Source organism: Penaeus monodon, chromosome 16, assembly GCF_015228065.2.
Source record: "Penaeus monodon isolate SGIC_2016 chromosome 16, NSTDA_Pmon_1, whole genome shotgun sequence".
Lineage (NCBI taxonomy): Eukaryota > Metazoa > Arthropoda > Malacostraca > Decapoda > Penaeidae > Penaeus > Penaeus monodon.
Genome location: NC_051401.1, coordinates 30,696,939 through 30,719,438, shown reverse-complemented (window position 1 = coordinate 30,719,438; position 22,500 = coordinate 30,696,939). Strand labels below are relative to the sequence as shown.

At 41.2% G+C, this 22,500-nt stretch overlaps 1 protein-coding gene across 3 annotated transcripts in view; it reads left to right on the top strand.

The window, feature by feature from the left end:
• Window positions 1–22,500, top strand: part of LOC119582712 (cysteine and glycine-rich protein 1-like) — a 23,097-nt gene that overhangs the window by 339 nt on the left and 258 nt on the right. Inside the window, exons 1-6 of one of the 3 annotated variants that reach the window (XM_037931142.1) lie at window positions 10,592–10,791; window positions 17,280–17,394; window positions 19,593–19,747; window positions 20,798–20,924; window positions 21,133–21,270; window positions 21,662–22,500. The exon at window positions 21,662–22,500 is cut by the window's right edge and continues 258 nt beyond it. In XM_037931142.1, the coding sequence (XP_037787070.1) occupies window positions 17,298–17,394; window positions 19,593–19,747; window positions 20,798–20,924; window positions 21,133–21,270; window positions 21,662–21,726 (582 nt within the window). In that variant the 5' untranslated portion in view covers window positions 10,592–10,791; window positions 17,280–17,297 and the 3' untranslated portion in view covers window positions 21,727–22,500. Of the gene's footprint in view, window positions 1–10,591; window positions 10,856–17,279; window positions 17,395–19,592; window positions 19,748–20,797; window positions 20,925–21,132; window positions 21,271–21,661 lie in introns of those variants that run through there. The other 2 variants (XM_037931141.1, XM_037931140.1) reach the window with 2 other exon arrangements.

Genomic DNA, 22,500 nt, shown 5'->3' with positions numbered 1-22,500 from the left:
CTCATGTTATTCGTTTTTTTTTTCTCTCTCTCTCTTAATTTTTAGTGGCCATTGAGTGCAAATTAGAATACTCCTTCCCCAAAAAACAGTCTTGAACTTATTTTGGAGTTTAATCTTCCGGCCAGATTATTAGAGAAGCTGTCTTAAAAGGCAAGATTTGTTGTAGCTCACATGGCGGTACGCCATCCGCAATCCTCCGCTGAATTAAAACCCTATAATTGCCTTTTATGGAGATGCTTGGTAGTGTTCTTCTGCCTTGGTGGAGATGATATGTATGCCATCAGGCTGGGCAAGGATGATTGGTAACATGGTGATGTCTAAGAACTGGCGGCTGCCGGATAGCGGCTGGAACAGGCCTTGCCGGAATTCATATTTATTTTATCAGTGTTTTTGTTGCTATCGTTATTATTATTGTACTGGCAGTTATTTTCAATACTAGTGTTTTTTATTGTAACTGTTATCGCTATTTTATTATTATTACTTGTCATTATCATTATTATTGTTATTGTCATTATTATTACTATTATTATTATTGTTGTTGTTGTTCTTGTAGTCTTGTTGTCATTGTCATTGTCATTATTATTAGTCATTATCTTTGTTTTTATTTTATCATCGGCAACCCATGGCAGAGAACCGCAAGTTGTACCCAGCTTCTTTTATCTTTGAATCATAGTCTATTATTGTTTGTGACGGTGATTCGATCTATCGCAGAGATTAGACCCCTTCCAGAAAGTGCCGCGGGCGCCCTTGCCACATATACTTATATGATGATGTTATCCTCGCACTAGAGGCCCTGTTGCTCACTGGGCAACGCACTTCAGCAACGAGGCAACTGCCGTGGACGCAAGGGTCGACTGGGAGTGAAACATTTATTTCGTTTTTCTCTCACCGAAATGCGAGTGTTAGAATCAGAAGCAACTGTGTAGATGAATGGAATTTTTTGTTTTTCGAATTCTTCTGTATACGAAATAACTTGACTGAATCTTCACTCCAGTTTTCATCTGTACCCTATAGAACTTTAGTAGAATCCAACACTTTTTTGTGAAAGTTTTTTTTATTATATAAATTTCGAAACTTGTGCGCCGGGTCTGCAGCCTTTCCTGGAGTTCAAGGAAATCGGATATTTTTATTTGCTTGGAAAACCACGTAACAGTATTTTCTGAACGTTTTCTCTCTGTCAGCATCAGTTCCATTCGTTAAACTGTAATATTTATTTATTTAAGTATAAACTTACTCATTTGTTTAGTTTGTTTACCCAGAGAGAGAGAGAGAGAGAGAGAGAGGGAGAGAGAGAGAGAAAGAGAGAGAGAAAGAGAGAGAGAGAGAGAGAGAGAGAGAGAGAGAGAGAGAGAGAGAGAGAGAGAGAGAGAGAGAGAGAGAGAGTGTGTGTGTGTGTGTGTGTCTGTGTGTGTGTGTGTGTGTGAAGGAAAGAGAGAGTGAGAAAGAGAAATACAGAGAAAAGGAAGGAGAGAGAGAAAAGAAAAAAGGGAGGGAAAGGAGAGTGAGAGAGAAAAGGAGAGAGAGAAAAAAAGAAAGAAAGAGAAAAGGAAAGCGAGGGAGAAAGGAGAGTGAGAGAAAGAGAGAGGGAATGAGAAAAAAAGGAAAGAGAGAGAGGAATAAAGGAGAGAGAGAAAAAAAAGGAGAGGGGTGGAGAGAAAGAGATTGAGAGGATTTTTTACTGTTATTTGTGTATTCATTTGTGAATATAACACTAAGAGCTTTAATGATGTACAATATCTACGGCTAACCTGCTATTCAACAGTGCATATATGCATATATATATATATATATATATATATATATATATATATATATATATATATATATATATATTTTTTTTTTTTTTTTTTTTTTTTTTTTTTTTCCTCATCTAAATACCTTCTATTAACCTTGGACGGGAAACCCAATGTACCGGTAAAATGATTTTGCCCGCAAGCACTTGAACATCTCAAAAACACCCGACCAACGACAACCCTACCTCGATTCTGCGAAAGCGTTCATGATCTCGAGTAGTGAACGTGTTTCGCCCCCTCTTCGCAGTGCACTTCAATACGCAAGGAGACTACTGACCAACAGAACGGGTTCGTATTCAAGGACTCCGGGATTTTCTTTAGTTTTTGCTGCGCCCAAGTTCAGCATATACCTGGTAACCGAGACGTATTTCATGAATGTAAATAAACAGGTATTTTTTTGAAGGATTACTTCTTATTTTCATTCTCCGTCGGATCAGATCAAATACATTTAATGTACTTAATAGTTTTCTAAGGAATAGATTATGGAATTGATTATAGGTGGTGTGTTAACTGACCGTCTTCCCAAATATTCTCATTCATAATTTCATTTACCTTATTGTTATATTCGCTTCGTCGATTTTGTGCTACTGCATTATTTTCAGTGTCACTATCATCATTACCAATAATGAAGATAACACACTGACAAATTATGATAACAGTAAATTATAATGATAATGTTGCTTTCCCGTTAGTTCACCTCCTCCTACTACTCCTGGCACGATCACTACCACGACCATGTAATGTTACAGCTACAATATTATTTTTCTCTGCATCCCACGCACGCTCTTTGAAGAGAGAGAGAGAGAGTAGTGTGGGGGGGGGGCAGACAGAGAGACAGAATAAGAAAGAAAATAGTGGGAGGGAAAGACAGACAGACAGAGACAGAAGCAGAGAAAGAGGTAGGCAAATAAAGAGAGTAAAGAAAGGGAAATAACGCTGCATTCAAAGACAGATGTGCATTCGAGGCAAGTGGCCTGTATTACGTGCCTTGACTCTCGACTGATCAGTCCCGTTTGTTGTTTTGAAGCGATATGCTATTGTTAGAATTTTTGTGAAGGTATATTTGGACGAAGGGAAAGGGAAACGGATTTAAAGAGGTGAAAATATTGAGGAAATGCAAGTTATATACATATAAGAGGGACTCCGTAAAGGTATTGTATTTTTGTAGCCTGAGTAATATGCATCGGAAGTTGCTCGTCCGGAAATGTTACCACAGTATTTCGTATTTTGGGATATGGCTGCATACACGCTCAAGAATTGTTTCCGATTTTATTCATTTCCATCTCATTACCAAACAAAAGTAAAGAATGTCTCACTTTGCTAGATGGGATTTGCGATATCTATTATCGTTCCGCTTTATAGCGCCTGATTTATTCATCTTGAATACGAAATTGACATGTTCAGAAGTAAATACAGGACAGACATGTTTTTTTTCTTCATTGATATATATATAGGAGATACAAATACATACAATATACGTGCGCGCACACACACACACACACACACACACACACACACACACACACACACACACACACACACACACACACACACACACACACACACACACACACATATGTATAATATATGTATATATACATATGGTTATATATGTATATATATATATATATATATATGCATATATATATATGGTCTCTCTCTCTCTCTCCTCTCTCTCTCTCTCTCTCTTATATATATATATATATATATATATATATATATATATATATATATATATAAATGCATATATATATATATATATATATATATATATATATATATATAATATATATGTGTGTGTGTGTGTGTTTGCTTATGTGTATGTGTATATATACATGTAGATAATACATAAACACAAGTGTCCACGCAACACCAGTTTTTAAGAATCAAGGTTAGCACGTGTAACAAGTGTCTATGACTCACCATCGAAACAACTGTTTGAAACAGTTGTTTTACCAAGGATTACCAAGAACTCGAACAAGGTTATGCCTTCAAAACGCCCACTTATGCAAGGCAGCCCACCCACACAGTCCAAATAAATTACCGACTCTACGCGCCCATATTTTCTCTTCAGCATTCCCGCATTGCAACAACGTGGGTGAGAAACCGCCCTTTGGACGAGGCAGATAAAATCGTTCCTTTTTCAACGTCCACACCAAAGAGAGCTCCTAGTTATTTCTTCATGTTTTGATTGACATATAGGAACTTAAGTCTCTTGCCTTGGCCACAGGCCGTGGGTAATCAGAAGCTGACCTACATTTCCTTCCAGGACAAAGATGCCGTTGACGTGTACCTTCCCTTCTGTCGCAAGAAAGTGTCAGTAACATCATTCCATTTTTGGAAAGTTATGTAATAAGGAGCATTCAGTATTTTTGTAACGAAATGTCGATATGTAATTCATGTAGGTAATACATGTGAATATTGAGTTTAAGATAAATACTTAACAGCTTATCAGGTTAGCAGACAGCATAGTTTTCTGTTAATGCAGGACTGCCTGAAAGCTGTAAGCATGTATATATGTTGAGATTATTTTACTTATGGCACCTTTTTCAACTTCCGCTAAAGTGTTTTGATCCATTGTTACAGGATGAAACAGACCAGGACATGCTTTGAAACCTTGATCTGTGCTGTTATTGTACGTGTTGATTATGTTATTATAGGAGTAACTGCAGGCATTCAAGGATTTAGGGCATGGGGTGGCAGCATGGAAGAAACAAAGGTTTTGCGACTGATAGGCAAAATATTGATTGGGAGAAAGGACGGAGATAGATTGAGAGATAGAAGGCAGCTTAGGAACTTCATAGATGCTAACAATCGTGGACGTGCGTGCAGGTAATACTGGGCATCATTCTCTGCCTGCGCGCATCTTCCCGCCCGCATGAATATACAGTATGCGGAGGCCCTCTGCTGGCGCCCAAATGGACCTCCGGCATGCGAGCGCCGCCACCATCGGGTGAAAGTGATAGGACACACATCGCCTGCCGAAGAGAAGGATTTCTGATTAAGAATTTGGGTTTTCAGAAAGTGGAAAGTGACGAGCGGTGGAGTGTTCAGCTCTCGTTATTCTGTCTCGCGCTCCAACGTTGTCTCCGCGTTCATCATTGCTGGCGTAAGGACCCATTAACATTTCAATCATTCTCAGGACTGGTATGACGAATTGTGCTTTTGCCTCAGTGTCACCTTACATACGGACACTTGTGTTCATCCTTTATTGTGTATATATCTTTTACTTGTGAATTATACTTGAAAGATATTACGTAAATTGTCAAACTGTTGCTAAGAGGAACCTGTTATCATAATCGAAAGTTCGTATTACACATCGAATCATTTATCAATTAATTTATTTATGAATTAACACGTTACTCAAAACATGAGCATCACTACAGTTCGACATTCTTTAAAAAAAGATAATGATTTCTTCCTCGTCGAAGTAAACATTTGTTTACATCTGGATAAAGATGTTCAAGATTTTTTTTTTTTTTTTTTTTTTTTTTTTTTTTTTTTTTAGAAAACTGAAAGTATCGAATAAAGTCGGCCAGCGTAAATCCCAGTCTTTATTATTTCTCCAGATTTACATTAAGTTCTTTGTAAAGGCAAGTGCAGACGGCTAGAGCAACGGCTTATTCCGCAGAGAGTAAAAGAAAAGCACAGCACCTGACCGTCACTTCATTTCCCTGTTACCCATCAATGGGTCCCTCTAATGTCGTGCAAACCGAAATGATTTATATAATCCGGAAGATGTTGCGAAAATCATTTCAGTCGCATCACCCTCTCCTCCAACCTCAATGCAGCTGATACTATATAGACGTGAAGTGCGCCCCTTCCCTCGCCCGATTTGGATCAGCCTCCCGACGCGGCCCCTCGTATCGGGTGCGCGAAGGCAGGTCGGATGTGTCAATCATCGCGCTCTTCCGCTGCTGAGCTCGTCCAACGGTCTCCGGCCATCGGGATGTTTTCTTGTTGATGGGAATCACGCGCCACGCTGTCTCGTTCTAAAGCAGCCCTTGCGATTTCCCTACAGTATATTCTACCTCTCCATCGGAAGTGCATTATCAATCAACATGTAAACTAGTGGAAATAACATATTGATAAAGGATTTCGTAAAATAACAGTGCTAGAATGGAAAAGTACATGGCACTTCCCCTCACAAAAGTGCTTACTCCCTCCCCCTAAGCCAACACTGCTCACGTCCGCGCTTGCATTACATCACGCCTCTGTCCAAGACGCATGGCGAGCTGAGTGCGTGGACTTTGCTATTACTTCCGGAATTACTAAAATCCTCGTTTTCATAAAACAAGAGAATAGCAATGTAAAAATAGGACCTGAATAAAGCAACTGAATAACTGGATATTTTAAAAGCACCTTTTAAATGTTGATTGTATTGTTTTTGAAGACAGGGTTAAAAATGAGATAGATTAGAAAGATGGTAGGAAATTCGTTCTGACACTGTTCTCTTTATATGCTCTGCCTGGTGTCCCTTCGTTGTCACAACTGGACTAGCTGATACGCTGAGCTAAACGTACTCCTCTTGAATTGCTTAAATCACCTTAACTCAGGTCTTGCTTTCCTGCCGTTACGCAGTGTTGAAATATTATCTTCCAGAGCAGATCGCCATTACAGGTATCACTTTTTACGGTTGCATCACATGACGTTGTCATATAATCGTGGAATTCTCTCAGGTATAATGTTTCAGTGAATGACCGTCGAAATTCCAAAATTAGGAAGAGCAAAAAGGGGATATCTTATTGAATACAGCGTATAAAAAATGTCTATTCAATTTGTGCTTGCGCGCGCGCGCACACATGCGCACATGCACACGCACACGTGGACACACGTGCGAACCCAGGTGGTTGAGGAGAGAGAGAGGTGGGGGGGGGGTATCGAAAAGCGAATAGAACAAAGCATTAAGTACTGAGACTACTAAAGTATTTGGGAAATTATGGAAAACTGCACGTGACCAGTGAGTCAAAGCTCCAAACCCCACGAGTGGACATACGGTTTCACAGGAGGCCAGGCAATGTAGGCGTGCGAACCTGCGACTTCCGGCCGAGCAGTTGTTCAAATGCTGAAGGTACAAGAGGCGTGTGGGCCCCCAACATACCCTCTGACATCACAGACCTCGGATATGATGCCACTGAGGTCCCGGAAACAGTTACGTTGCTGAAAGCACGCACGACTACGGGAATTTCTCAATTAACTATAATAGTTTCGTGAAATCCGATAACTATGATAAATAAAATCTTGAACTTACATTCTTCGCGTGAGTAGTGAATATTATATGGGTGCAAAGGCCTTAATAGCGCGCAACGGCAGGAAGCTCAAGATATTTCTATTAATGGCCATCGATTTCTGAAGACCGTGTGCTTGTAAGTAATCCCCACATCTTAGGTCGGACGATTCCGTTCATCTTTCAGTGTCTCGGTTCAACACTTGCCGTTATTCCGCGGAAGTTGATATCCATATTTCACACATTTACAGTATATTACTAAATGTTATTAACGAATGGTAATTGGCAGTCTAGGTTTACCAGGGCTTTGCAATATTGAGTACTTTTTGTAGTATGCTGTATTTATTTAAATGTTAGTTTATTTGACTTATTGTTATATGTTATTAAAACTGATTAATAAAAATGTAACTGACATGACAGTGAGAGGAACCCACGGTAAATTCTACTACATATCCTGTAGGCTATGCCTGTAATGATTTTTTTCTATTTATACAACGGAAATATGCAGTCCTTCCATATGAGTATACAGATCTATACATTCTTAGAACAGTCATTATGCGTTTAATCTCTGCACTACTAAGTACAATTTGTAAGTTCGTAACGGTCGTTGGCAGTGCGGACCACATGGCCGCGGCAGCACTTGGCGCAGGCTTCTCCGCGTGTGTACTCGGTTTATAGACGTTACTCTCTTCATATAAACAATGTGATCGACACCAATAATGTCATGTAGATTTTAAAGTGGTTTAGTTCATTCAAATCTGGTTAACCGGAAACCTGTAGGAACCTCCTCTAAACTCGTGCCCTTCGTATATAAACATATTATTTCAGGCACTTCCCATCCTTAAACTAAGGAGTCCCCTTCCTCTCTCTTTACTTCATCCAACGTTGGCACCGAACTGCCGCTGCCCTTTCCAGCCATACCCTGAACCCTCCCGCATCTTACCCTCGCTCCTCCCCGCCCTCTTCCCCTTCCCACACACCCTTTCTGGTCCGTTGGAATTGCTCTTGTATTTTATTGTTTAATTTGAGTTTGGGCAATTTGGCCATTAGGTTGAAGGTCATTTTCACAAAATGCCATTTATTTTCACTCAAGTCCCTTTTATTGTTCGTGGATTTTAACGTCTTATATTTTGATATTTTTGTTTATCAGAAAGAAGCAATGCGTTCAAAGAAATCGTTTCGCCCATCACGAAACACTAGACCTGCCATTTGCCTTTTGCCACAGCTATCGAGTCCGTTAACGGGCATCGCCCCCTAAGCGAGTATTGCCCGGCCGTTGATACAGCGCCTTTTCCGGTTGCTAATATGAACGAATAGGACAATTAACTGTCATTAGCGATTTGAAATCCCCGTGTCTAGCCGTTGTTACTGACCATTCAAGAAGAAGATTGGTGTCATGCTTGATGTCACGCTGGCAGAGGCGCGGTATTAGCGAGTGATAAGCGGGCGTGCGGGAGGGATGTTGTAATCTGCTTTTATTAACTTCGCTTCTGCCGACTTATACTGTTACACCCGCATACTCTTGTACACGTGGGATATCATAGAAATACGCTATTCGCAGAATAAATTGCGGTTAGTCTGATGTTTCTTCTCCCCCTCCCCCCCCCCCCCTCTCTCTCTCTCTCTCTCTCTCTCTCTCTCTCTCTCTCTCTCTCTCTCTCTCTCTCTCTCTCTCTCTCTCTCTCTCTCTCTCTCTCTCTCTCTCTCTCTTTCTGTGTGTCTGTGTCTTGTTTTCCTCACATATTACCTCGCAGTCTGTCACTTGCCCATAATTAAAGACTTTATCGCAAGAGACCGAAAGAGGTTGCATTAAAGGAGTGTGGCGTGGGCGCCATGTGGGCAAAGTGTCGGCAACTCTGATAGCGAGTAGGTTAGGGGAGCCGAGCACTTTAGAGAAATGAAGGCGGTGGCAGAGGGAAAGGGGCATAGAAGGGCGCCGTGAAAGAAAAGGAAAGAAGCAAAAGCAGGGAAATTGTGTGTGTGTGTGTGTGTGTGTGTGTGTGTGTGTGTGTGTGTGTGTGTGTGTGTGTGTGTGTGTGTGTTTTCACAGGAAGATCGAAGTATTTTGCCATAGAAAATGTGGGCGCCTCAACTCACATGTTGTCGTTTTTATCGGGATTTTAGACTGAGAAAGAATGTAGCAAGAGGGCGGGTTGACCTATTCTGCGGGGTCATGGCAGGTTTCTAAAAAGATAGAAACAAAGAGATCTTCATATAGGGATAAATGTGAACGTGAAAGAATGGTGGTTGATGAAGCAGACTTGGTGTTAGATGTAATATGTGCCTGCGAATCAGATGCCGAGAAGGGATTAAGAGTACTTGATCCAGTTCCGGGAGCGAGGGGAGAGGCAGCGGTCTTGAGGAGTACCAGACGGCGGAGGGGGGGGGGCGAGCCTCGGGTTGGGCGGGCTGGCTGCGTGCGTGTGAAAGGTAGTGAGTGGGAGTGGCAAGAATTGAAGAGGTCACGACCTAAGTGGTGATCTGGGGGTGACGTAAGGGTATAGTCATTATTAAACTGCATCGTTTCGGCGGCGATCAGTAAGGCTGATGTTGCGAATATTTCCCCGTTTTTCAGCGGCGAATGAGTTCAATGAAAATATTTTTAGAGACCTCAAGAAGTAATTAAGGGAAGAGGTTTCAACTGATTTTATACCTCGACGGGTGTCTGTGAATATAATTATAAATTTACTTCTTTGCATTTATTTTATGAATTTTATTGATGATTCGTTGTGTAAGTGATGGTACTAGTACTGACACATCTTTTTTACAGAATCGTATCCAGTTCTCTTGAAATTAATTCTCGGGAATGTAATTGCCAGTACCCTATTTGTCATCTACTTTATTTTCATAATGTTATTTCCTTATTGAAGCCTTTACTGTCACCACAGATGTTATTTAAATAATCATCATTTCATTACATTTCATTGTTACTATAGTCTGAAACAGGGACGTCGGGTGCGATTGAGGGACATTTACCGTGTCACCCGTTAATAAGGGAAAAATTCCATGAAAGAAGAGAACTGAGACGTCGGCAGTAACCCTGTGACCGAGTGACGTCAGGCGGGTATATGTAACATCTTATGCAACCGACGGAGGACAAGGTGTCGAATGTGTCCAGAGTAGCATCCGGTGTTATTTTAGGACTTGGCGCGGCGGTGCCTCTCGGGGGACAGACGCCGAGGGCGAGGGAGGCTAGCAACATCGCGCTAAGGTCACGAGGGGCCGTTTATAAAAAGTGCGCCACTCCCACGAGGGCGCGCCAGTGCCGCTTGGGAAAGGCAGCGCGAGATAAAGGGAAGGAGATCCTGGAAATGCGGGACAAGAAACAAGAACAGACAACGAAATAAGAGAGGACTTCATAAATAGGAGAAAACGAAGAGTGTCGTGTAGGAAGCGATCTGAAGAAAAGACACGTAGGAGGAGAAGAGGCAGCGGGGATGAAGGAGAAGGAAAGAATGATTGGATAAATGGTTGAGAGAGAACGAGGGCACGATTTCCAGTGAAAGCAGAAACAAGAAAGGAGAGGGAGGGAAGTCGTGATAAAAGTGAAAGGTAGATTTTGCATCGAAAAGAGAGTAAAGGTTCAATACGAATGAAAGAGAAGGAATACGAGAGGGACCCAACGGGGATGAAACTTCCTCTTGACATAAAGATACTCAAGACAAGAAGGCTTGCAGGAGAGCGGATAGGAGAGGCAATATGAAGACGATATCCACGCACGAAGAGGAAGAGGAGAAGGCGGCGATAACCGGCAGGCGTGTAAAGGATGTGGTTAAGTGTGAAGCGCCGTGAAAGATTTTTTTCTTGCGAAAAATATATTCTTCTTCCGGCTGATGTGAGTTTGGAAATCTTGTTTTACGATGAAGGAAATTAATTATGGCAACTCAGGATCTTGCTTGCAGCCAAAGATTCTTGAATAAAGTAGGAGAATTCTATTCGGAATAAACGAACCACTGAATAGGAATATATATATATATATATATATATATATATATATATATATATATATATATATATATATATATATACGTACATGCACATACATATATTATATGTGTGTGTGTGCGTGTGTGTGTGTGTGTGTGCGCACACTTATGTATGTAAGTATCAGTATGTGTTTCGTATGCGTTTGTATCATTCATAGTCTGTCAGCCCCCCCCCCCTCTCTTTCTCTCTCTGTCTGTCTGTGTCACCCCCTCTCTCTGTTCCTCTTTCCCTCCCTCCCCTTTCACTCTCTTCTTCCCTTCCTGCCATTCTCCATGCCTCTCTCCCTGTGTCCCTCCCTCCCTCCCATTCTCTAGAGGGTCGGGAGTAAGGCTTGTTTACAACTGAGTCAAGGGTCTAAACAAAAATCGACATCCCCCACCAGAGTACAACCGTCGATGAGAGAAAAAGGTGAAAACAATGTAATGAGCACAATTGCCGGATGTATCTGGGGTTGGAGATCAGGGGTGTTGGTGGGGGGGGGGGGGCTCAAAGGGGAGGAGTTAAAATCCCTGCGTAGAAGAGCCATTTTGGACGCGTCAGGCCGTTGTGGATGCTTTGGGCGCGGACTAAGTGCGTCTCCAAGAAAACGACCAGCTAGGATGCACGCGGGAACGAAAGAAATGAGACAGGTTAACTGCTCTCAGAATTGCACGTACAAAAATCGACTATTTTCAGGAAAGCTGACACGTCGACTGTTAGCATAGGCTGACTATTCAGAAAGGCACATAGGTCTAAATAGGTCAAATGTAATCAGCAAAGCAGGCACCTTGGTCAATTACTATCAGAACACTGGACAGGTAAGCAGGTCGACTGTAATCAGGAAAGATAGGCACACTGCTCGACTCATCGGGAAAGCAGACATGCCGATAATCAGCAGGAGAGGCCGGCACGATGACACAGAACAAGGACGCCATAGGAGAGCCTTAAGTTCTAGAAGACGGATAGAGCACACGAATAGCCAGGCAGGAGAGGAAAACAGGCAGACGTGGAGGGGAAACTGCGCTAAAAAGTGAGGATTCGGAAGTAGGTGACAGCGCAGTCGGAGCTTTCGAGCTTTCACTGCATGAATGTCGCACTAAAAGCGACTGATGTGTTCTGTTTCTAATCATTTTGTCATTGTTTCGTTTTCTTGTTTCGCTTTGTCGTGAGTTGGAAATTATCATTGTCATGAGGCGATGGCACAAGAACGTTTCGTTTCCCACGACTTTGTGATCTGCCTAGCAGAAATGTCGTCATATATTTCATTAATGGTGTAATGATGTCATTTCAAATGTCAAAACCTCATTGCGTGGTCGTTAATTTCGGCGTCATTATGTCATGCATCTATGCATATTAACAACGTCAAGTTCAGATGCCTCCCCTTGTCTTGCTCATTCCACTGCAAAACGTTTCAGCTGCCATCTCTCGGTGCCATTGGTGTGGCAACCAATGTCGTTTGTTGTGTTTTTAATGCAACATTTCCAACTATTGATATTAACGTCAAATCATGAGTTCTCAGCACTACGCATATGTCGACTCCCTATCCAAGGCCCTAATAATTAACAGTGTTCGGCACCACTGCAAGGGGGGAGCGCATGAGCGTGACAAGGGAAAATGGCAATACAATTGTTTTACTGAATCCACCAAAGGGCGTAACCTCATACCATGTAGATTGCTGAAAATTTGAATAAATAAGACAAAGAAGACAATGGATTTTTTTTATGTCACTTTCTTAAAGGAGTGATTTCCTGTCGCGCGAACCCAACGGTGTACTCTTCCGTGTGTGTATTGTCTACTACGCCTTACTATCTATACGGAAAGTTGAGTCTAATGTGTGGCGATAATTAACTTTCTCTCTTTGTCTTTCTTGTGTCATTTGATAGAGAAATTCTAAACAGATACATTTCAGGAAGCTTTCCCATATGCGTAGCGTTTTTGCGAGACCGAAGACATCTTGAGAGATTATTATTTTATTGTTGTCGACTTCCATTTTTGAGCAACGTAATTGACTCCTTTTACTTGTATCAGCGTTCTTTTCAGATTTGCAGCGTCAGGGAGAAAGGATCTCTTTGAATGTATTATTTTGTCAGTGAGATTTTCTGAACCTAAAGGCCTAAGCAGGAAAATGTGTTTTTTATATTTACGAACAATTTTGAATATTGTTTTTTCATCATTTATTATGAGTAGTTTGAAGTGATAACAGTATCTGAAATTTATGCATGAATCATGTAACGGAGAATGTAAGATTGTCGCAATAGCAGTTCGTTAAAATTCCCCTTTCATTTTGGAGTTAACATTTGCATTCTTAACTTATTCATTAACAAAATTATATTTAAAGCATTACTGCTTGGTACTTTGTGACAGTTTCAGAAATTATGATAATAGTTTTGGTTACGTGAACATACGCGAACGATTTCGTGTCCTGACCCAATGTGCGGGTGATTTGGAGTTGCGTAAATTTTGTATATCCACCTATAAGCTGATTGCGGGAGGCAGGTCGTTCAGGCTTACGTCATAGTGTGAGACATGCAAGGTCAGAAGTGTGTAGTCGTACCGTGGTATCTTAGAGTCACGTGTCCTTCGCAGCCCTGTTGTTACTTCTATAAACCTAACAGTTTGAAGAAGAAATGGGTGTTTGTGTGCACAGGAAAGGTCTCAGTGCGGGTGTATGTTTCATCACTAGCTAAACAATTGGGTCATATGTGCGGAAACTCTTTGTGTCACGTGTCATTCACGTGACCCGTTTTGGGTCGCGGGGTCGAAGGGTCATTACTCTTATTGCCATAGATGCTTTGCAGATCGTTTCATTATGTACGAATGCGTGGTGTTTTCGTTTAATGGGTGCTGCGCAAGGACAAACATTATTGCGTTTTTGAAATTTCAGCGTTCTGCCATAGACCACCTTTCCCGGGTTAAATTGAAGTTATTTTTATGATGTGTCTTCCGTGAGTGTGCCTTTATCAGGAATGGGGGCCCTAATTTAAGTGATGACGATGTCTATTGTATCTGTTAGTCTGCAAGTTTGTCTTTCTCGCTCCGCCTCTTTCCTCCTCACCTCTCCATCACTCCTCATCATTCTCTCACTTTTCCTTGCCTTTCCTCTTCCCTTTCCCTCTCTCTCCTTGTATCCCACATCGACTCTCACTAAAACTCTGACGTTCATAATGACGTAGGGCACTATCGGCAACACAAAATAACAGCTGCGATCGGCGCCGCGTGCATGCAGTGAAGTATCGGGATGAGATCACATAGGGAGTCTTCGAACCATATAAAAACTACTTCAGGCGGAAGCATTAATCGTGAGTTATCCTGGTATGTCGAGAAAGATACACACTTGGAGAAGATGTGGCAGACATACCTTTATAAAAAGCTAATGGACATGGTGACAATAACAATGGTGGGCGTTGAAGGGTGACGGATCGGTGAAGTCACGGATAATTTAAGTAATGGCGAAATGTGTACGTAAGAATAGCAGGCGATTTAATCACCGAGTAAATGTTTAATGAATGACGAACTCAATTCGAGTGATGCATGTCTGTGAATGGAAGTGATTGTGTAGGAGTGAGGAAGCATGTCGAAGTACGCGTTTGTGTGACAATTTGTATGGGAGACTATAGTAGGCTTATCTGTGAGTCATTGTGTGTGTGTGTGTGTGTGTGTGTGTGTGCGCGCGCGCGCGCGCGTGTGTGTGTGTGTGTGTGTCTGTCTGTCTGTCTGTCTGTCTGTCTGTCTGTCTGTCTGGGAGCAAACGATAAGGGGAAGAGCAGGATTATGCCGAGGGCCTACTCGTCCTGAAGAAGAAAGGGTGAAAAGGCCTTCGCCAGAATCATGTTTTGATGCATTTCCCGGAGTCGTTTTTATTGCTTTATCAGGATGAATTTTCCAAGCGTGTGTGTATGTCTGTTTCTCTCTCTCTCCTCTCTCTCTCTCTCTCCTCTCTCTCTCTCTCTCTCTCTCTCTCTCTCTCTCTCTCTCTCTCTCTCTCTCTCTCTCTCTCTCTCTCTTTCTTTCTCTCTCTTTCTCTCTCTCTCTCTGTTCTCTCCTCTCTTCTCTCTCTCTTCTTCTCTCTCTCTCTCTCTCTCTCTCTTTCTCTCTTCTCTCTCTCTCTCTCTCCTCTCTCTCTCTCTTCTCTTTCCTCTCTCTCTCTCTCTCTCTCTCTCTCTCTCCTCTCTCTCTCTCCTTCTCTCCTCTTTCTCTCTTCCCCCCCCCTCTCCTTCTCTTCTTTCTTCCTTCCTCCTCCTCCTGCCCCCCCTTCTCTTCCTCCTTCTCTCTTCTCTTCTCTCCTCTCTTCTCTCTTCTCTCTCTCTCTCTCCTCTCTCCTCTCTCTCTCTCCTCTCTCTCTCTCTCTCTCTCCTCTCTCTCTCTCTCTCTCTCTCTCTCTCTCTCTCTCTCTCTCTCTCTCTCTCTCTCTCTCTCTCTCTCTCTCTCCTGTGTGTGTGTTTTGATAGGAGCAGAAAGGGGAGTGTAGAGGCGAGAATGAGTGAGTGAGGTGTTACTTTATAAACAATGGGAGTTTGGAGGGACGTGTCTGGGGTTCAGGTAAAACCCTAACTATTTCATGAAATAGAACAGGGTTATATTGTAACGTCACAATCAACACGCTGTTTATGGAATGGGAACAGTAGCTGGGATGGGAACAGATTGATTGATTGATAGATATCATGTTCTTGCTAGTTTGCATGTTCAGGGAATGAACGGGGTTCATTCCAGATAATCGCAAAGAATAGTTTAAAAAGCGGCCTGCAGATGCTGTGAAATGCGAAGGGGGGGAGAGGGGGGGCGGAGGTGCGAGGTGTGTTTGCCTTCCCTTCCATAGCCTCTGGTGGGCGACCTGAGTCAACATGGGCGTGTGTGCTTACTACCTAGGGCATTTGTGTGTGGGAGACGGGAGGGAAATAGGTGTGGGGCGGGGGCTAAAGAAGGGAAGGTGTTTTGGAAGTTAAAACGAAAATGGTGAAGTGAATGAGAAGTGGTTTGTTTCAGTTGAAATAGGAGGGCATTGTTTGCTTAAAGATACTTTCTAGTGTAGTATCGGTATACTAAAAGGCCTATGCATACCAGCAAATGAATAACACGAAGATTATCCGAAATATGTTTGCAGTTAAATTTTCCGTCAAACAGCGAAGCTAACTTCCCAGCATTTGCCATGTGGAAACGTTAGTCATTAAAGTGTGAACTTGTAACGCGTCGCATAAACCTCGGCGGAGAACAGAGCTTTGGCCGACTGCGGAATCAGACGCAGAGAACAGCTGCCGTAGGAGTTGAGTCAGACTGTCCAGCCGACCGGTTTAGGGGAAGCCTTGCTGGGCTTGTGCACAGGTCATCAATGTCACTGGTCGTCATTCTCTCTCTCTCTCTCTCTCTCTCTCTCTCTCTCTCTCTCTCTCTCTCTCTCTCTCTCTCTCTCTCTCTCTCTCTCTCTCTCTCTCTCTCTGTGTATGTGTGTGTGTGTGTGTGTGTGTGTGTGTGTGTGTGTGTGTGTGTGTGTGTGTGTGTGTGTGTGTGTGTGTGTGTGTGTCGCATTTACGTTTTATGAATGTGGAAATTAATGTATTTATGCTTGTATACGTATGTTTATATTTTGTATATGGCTTCATATCCCTGTCAGTAAAAAATAAATAAATAAATAAATAATAATAATAATAGATAAAAATGCAAACAGAAAAAATATGCACGTGAATAGGCAATTCAAGCCACAACGGCCGGAATAATAGTGCCTTTACTTCTTACCGTTTAAGTTTCGAGTGATCTACCCCAGAGACTAATGAAGGAGCGTGCCTCACACCATCTGGCGGATATGAATGGTGATGAGGAAGCCCCTGTTCGGAGGATGAGCCTCCGGGACCCTACCCTTCGCCTCGAATCATGCCATGGGCGAACCGGGATAAAATATTTATCAGGCGACAGAGTAGGCCAATGGCATGATTGGGTGAATTTGTTAGAGAATGTAATTGGATAAAGGGCGTGGATGTGATTGGATGAATGGGGAGAGCGGAAATGCGACGGATAATCACAAATATGACGTAGAAAAGCCAGTGTGTGCTGGAATTATAGAAGAATACTAATGATGGTAGATGAGTGACTGTTGATTGAAGGTACTTGCGATCAAGTGGGTGGGGTCGAGAGATAAGTGGAGCTGTCAGTTACGGGCCACATCACCGGACACGTCCATTAAACGTGTATTACTCATAAGGATATGGGCCATGGTAATTTACAACAAATAAAAACAACAACTGAAGATGCACATTTTATTGTATTTTTTTCTTGTTCTAATAGAGAGATCTCTTTCACAGGTTGTAAAGTAAAGCAACATGCCCGGTCTGTGTCCACGGTGCAAGAAGTCAGTGTACTTCGCGGAGGAGAAGATCGTGCTCGGCCGCCCATACCACAAGATGTGCATCAAGTGCGGTGAGCGCAAGGGATAGATGCAGCTATACAGCAGAGGGATCTGATGTGCCTTAGAGGGGGAGAGGGAGAGAGAGAAAGTGTGTAAGAAATGCAACGTGCGGTAACTTCAGTTAACATGGAGAGAACGACAGAAAGAGAGCAAGAGAGAGAGCGGCAGAGAGCAAGAGAGAGAGCGACAGAGAGAGCTAGAGAGAGAGAGAGAGAGAGAGAGAGAGAGAGAGAGAGAGAGAGAGAGAGAGAGAGAGAGAGAGAGAGAGAGAGAGGAGAGAAAGAGAGAGAGAGAGAGAGAGAGGGAGAGAGAGAGAGGAGAGGGGGAGGGGAGAGGGGAGAGAGGAGAGGAGAGAGGAGAGGAGAGAGAGAGATAGTGAGAGAGAGATAGTGAGAGAGAGAGAGAGTAAGAGAATAATGAATAATAGTATAATAGATGAGAGAGAGGAGAGAGAGAGAGACTGAGGAGAGAGAGAGAGAGAGAGAGAGAGAGAGAGTAAGAGAGAGAGAGAGAGAGAGAGAGAGAGAGAGAGAGAGAGAGAGAGAGAGAGATAAAGAGAGCAAGAGAGAGATAAAGAGAGAAGAGAGAGATAAAGAGAGAGAGAGAGAGAGAGAGAGAGAGAGGAGAGAGAGAAAGAGGGAGAGAGAGAGGGAGAGAGAGAGGGAGAGAGAGAGAGAGAGGAGAGAGAGAGAGAGAGAGTGAGAGAAAGAGTGAGAGAGAGAGAGAGAGAGAGAGAGAGAGAGAGAGCAATATATATATATATATATATATATATATATATATATATATATATATATATATAATATATATATATATATATTATATATATAATATGTGTGTGAGTGTGTGTGTGTGTGTGTGTATGTATGTATGTATGTATGGAGAGAGAGAGAGAGAGAGAGAGGAGAGAGAGAGAGAGAGAGAGAGAGAGAGAGAGAGGGAGAGAGAGAGAGAGAGAGCGAGAGAGAGAGAGAGAGAGAGAGAGGAGAGAGAGAGAGAGAGAAAGAGGAGGGAGAGGGAGGAGAGAGGAGAGAGGAGAGAGAGAGACGAGCGGAAGGAGAGATGGGAGAGAGAGAGAGAGAGAGGAGAGAGCTGGAGGGAGCGGAGAGAGAGAGAGAGAGAGAGAGAGAGAGAGCGAGGAGAGAGGAGAGGAGAGAGAGAGCGTGCGAGAGAGAGAGGAGGAGAGAGAGGAGAGCGAGAGAGAGAGGAGAGAGAGAGAGAGAGAGAGGGGAGGAGCGGGAGAGAGAGAGAGGCGAGAGAGAGAGAGAGAGGAGAGAGAGAGAGAGGAGGGAGAGAGAGGAGAGAGAGAGACGGCGAGAGAGAGAGAGAGAGAGAGAGAGAGAGAGAGAGAGAGAGAGAGAGAGAGAGAGAGGACGAGAGAGAGAGAGAGAGAGTGAGAGTGAGAGTGAGAGATAGAGTGAGTGTGAGAGAGATATAGAGTGAGAGAGAGAGATATATAGAGTGAGAGAGAGAGAGATATAGAGTGAGGGAGAGTGAGAGTGAGTGAGGGAGCAAGAGAGAGGGGAGGGGGGAACCAAAAAAATTACCTCAACTGTGAGGAAAAAAGCTTGCAGTATAAAAATAGGAATGCAAAAGCAAAGGAAATAATCATATTTGTAAAGTCTGATGCATTAAAGAAGTAGACACTGGAACCGAGATCTATTCGCCAAGCAAGTACTATACACGGTCAGAAGACCTCCAAGACAGACAGACATTAGTTTGTGCAAGAACGATCAGTCAGATACTATGTCAACATACATTATAAGAACTACGAATGATATTACACAAATTACATGTTCTATTAAAGTGCATTGTAATAGATAGAGACACCTATAGTCAGAGAAAAGATAAGACCATGAAGGGCTTCTGTGCATCCTGACATGTGATAGCATTGTGGTATGCTCTTAAACCTGAAGGATTTCATGGAGCAAGATTCTGCTTCACAAATTTGAACATCATACGATCTTCACACACTTGAACATGATATTCTTGCTATTATATAGAAAAGATAGAGCAAAATCAGTTATAAATCCAAGAAATTCTACTATGAAATATATATATACTTTATATGATATACTGTGGAAATATATATATATATATATATATATATATATATATATATATATATATATATATATATATATATATATATATATATATATATGTATATATATATATTGTTTCTTAAACAATTTTTACTCTTTTTCAGCTAACTGCAACAAGTTGCTTGATAGCAGCACCTTTACAGAACACGAGGAAGAAATGTTTTGCAAAAATTGCTACGGCAGATTATTTGGGCCTAAGGGGTATGGCTATGGTATTGGAGCTGGGGTGCTCTCTATGGATGATGGGACCAAATACCAGGTAATAATTCCCTTTCTCTCTCTCTCTCTCTCTCTCTCTCTCTCTCTCTCTCTCTCTCTCTCTCTCTCTCTCTCTCTCTCTCTCTCTCTCTCTCTCTCTCTCTCTCTCTTTTGCTCTTGCTACCCCCCCTCTCTCCCTCTCCCTCTCCCACCCTCTCTCTCTTTCTTTCTATTCCCTCTTTCTCATTGTCTTTCCCTCTCTTTTTCTCCTTCTTTCTCACTGTTTATCATTCCATCTCTCTATTTTTCTCTTTCTCTTGTTCTTACTCTTTCACTCAATGTTTCATAGCAAAATATTTAAGATTATTATGATGTGTAAGTGTACGGTAAGTTTAACTTTTTTTCTTTCTTTCTTTATTACTCTCTTAATTCCATAGGAATAACCATTAGAAAGAAGCAGAGAAATGTAATTATCTAAAATATGCACATTTTTATAGAATATAAAGGCACTGTACATATTTTGTATGAAAGAGTATTGGATGTGTTACTTATCGTATTAGTCCAAATGCAGGGTGTCCAAACTCTATAATTGGAGTCGTGATAGTTGTTCCCTTGCTTATATATATTTCTGATTTTGAGATTGGATGCTCTTGAGGAAATAACTTAATAATTGACGGGTTAATATCAGTTATTAGCTTCTATTTTCACAACTAAAATTTTATATTTCTTTTTTGAAATATACTTCATCTTTGGATCTTCATCAGTATATGATCAAACATAAAGTGAGTACGAATGAGACAGATATGTGCTGCTGACAAAGATGAGTTATAATATTGTTTGGTGTGGAGTAGCTTACAGTACCAGTTTTTAGTGCATGAATTTATTCCAATAATTTTCTTTGAAGTAGATTAAAGTATAAAGTATGTAAACATAAACACTTGATAAATGAAAGAAGAATAGTACATGATGATATTCTGCATCATATGACTTATGTGTGGTTTTTGAGAAGACTGAGATTGAATTCAACTCAAGATAGCTTGGACACTATTTTACAGAAGGTATATTTTTAAGTTCAGATTATCATAAGAAGGTAACTTTGGTATTTCCTCAGAATGGACCCCCCACAAGCAATATCCCTGCTGTCATGGAAGCTTATGTTGCCCCGCTGAAAGAACCAGCCCCCACCGTGAAGCCCTTGAGGCCCAAGTGGGGAGGCGCAGACTACTGTGTCAGATGCTGTAGGTTTGACAGGAGCTCTCTTAAACAAAGATTGTGACTTCCATAAGATTTATTTCCGTTTCTTGAAATTCATAAAGTATTTCTTTGATTACTACTTATGGCAGCTTTTTTGTAATATAGAATGTTATCATTATTATTATTACTTTTATCAGCACTCGCTTTTCAAAAAGTATATTAATAAAATACAAATTTATATACTCCTTACAGCTAAGCAAGTATTCATGGCTGAGCGCCTGATGGCTGCAGGAGGAGCCTGGCACAAGGCTTGCTTCAATTGCCGAGAATGCCACAAACGTCTTGATTCACATTCTATCCGTGAGCGTGAACAGGACATCTACTGTAACCGTAAGTGCCTTTAGTATTATGTATTTTTTCTTGATATGACACAAGGCTTCTTTGTATATATTTTTGGTGTTTCAGAAACAACATAAAACATATTACAAGTGTGAATTTATTTTTAATCTTACTTTGTCATTCCTGTCATTTCCTTCCTCTCTTTCTCAGTATGCCTCTCCCTCATCTTTAGTTTGTCTTTCTCCGCTTTTATTTCTTCTTCCCCCTCCATCTTCTTTTATCTTTCCTATTTGTCTTTCTCTATCATTTCTTCCTTCTTTTTCTTTACTGTTTCTTCATGTTTTGTCTCACCTTTGTTTGTTATGTTTGATTTATTTTAAATTTAGCAGATAAGGTTAGACTGCATACTATGATTTAATATTATTATTTCTCCTATTTTCAGCCTGCTATGGGAAGAACTTTGGCCCAAAGGGATACTGGGGTTGGTCCTCTGCCAAGGTGTCCTAAATGATGCAAGGAAATTCTGTCAAAAATTACAGCATAAGCTTCAGATCTCTAATATCTACAGAAGCTTACATAAACTATAGATACATTATGTGTTGTCACTGTAATGTTTTGTCCTTCACACATATAAAAAAATGTGAGCAGTCTTCTTTTCTTTTTTCATGTGGAAATTATAATCATTGTAGAAGACTACTATATATTTTTTTCTTCTTCTTTTTCTTTTTTCTTTCTTTATTTTCTTTTCCTTTTTTGTCTTCTTTTTCTTTTTCTTTCTTTCTTTTCTTCCCCTCTCTCAAAATCTTAATTTAACTTTAGGGCATCATACGTATTTCAGCGTCATTAGGAAACATTTCCATCTGCCATTTTTTTTTCTTTCCTTCTTTCCTTTTCTTTCTTTTCTTTCTTATCATATTTGGTTTATTCCAAAGTTTAATATTATAACAAGCACCTGTATTTTATACTTGGTATATTTTATCCATTTGAAAGAACAGTTAGAACAGAGAAAATGATTCAAAATGATATGGCATTTGATCAGTGAAGAATCTCAGTTGTGTTTTGATAGTTACAAATGCATATGTATTTGTTTAATATATGAGAGGTAATTTCACACAGTCATTCCTCTTCTTCAAACCACTTTTTAATTTTTATAGGATCAATTATAGAATGACTTCATTGAAAATTCATAACTCATTACACTATAATTTGGACCCCTATTAGTCCAACAAATTAGGTATCAGATGGGTGCCAGAGTAATTGATTTTCAGAACAAATCAAGCT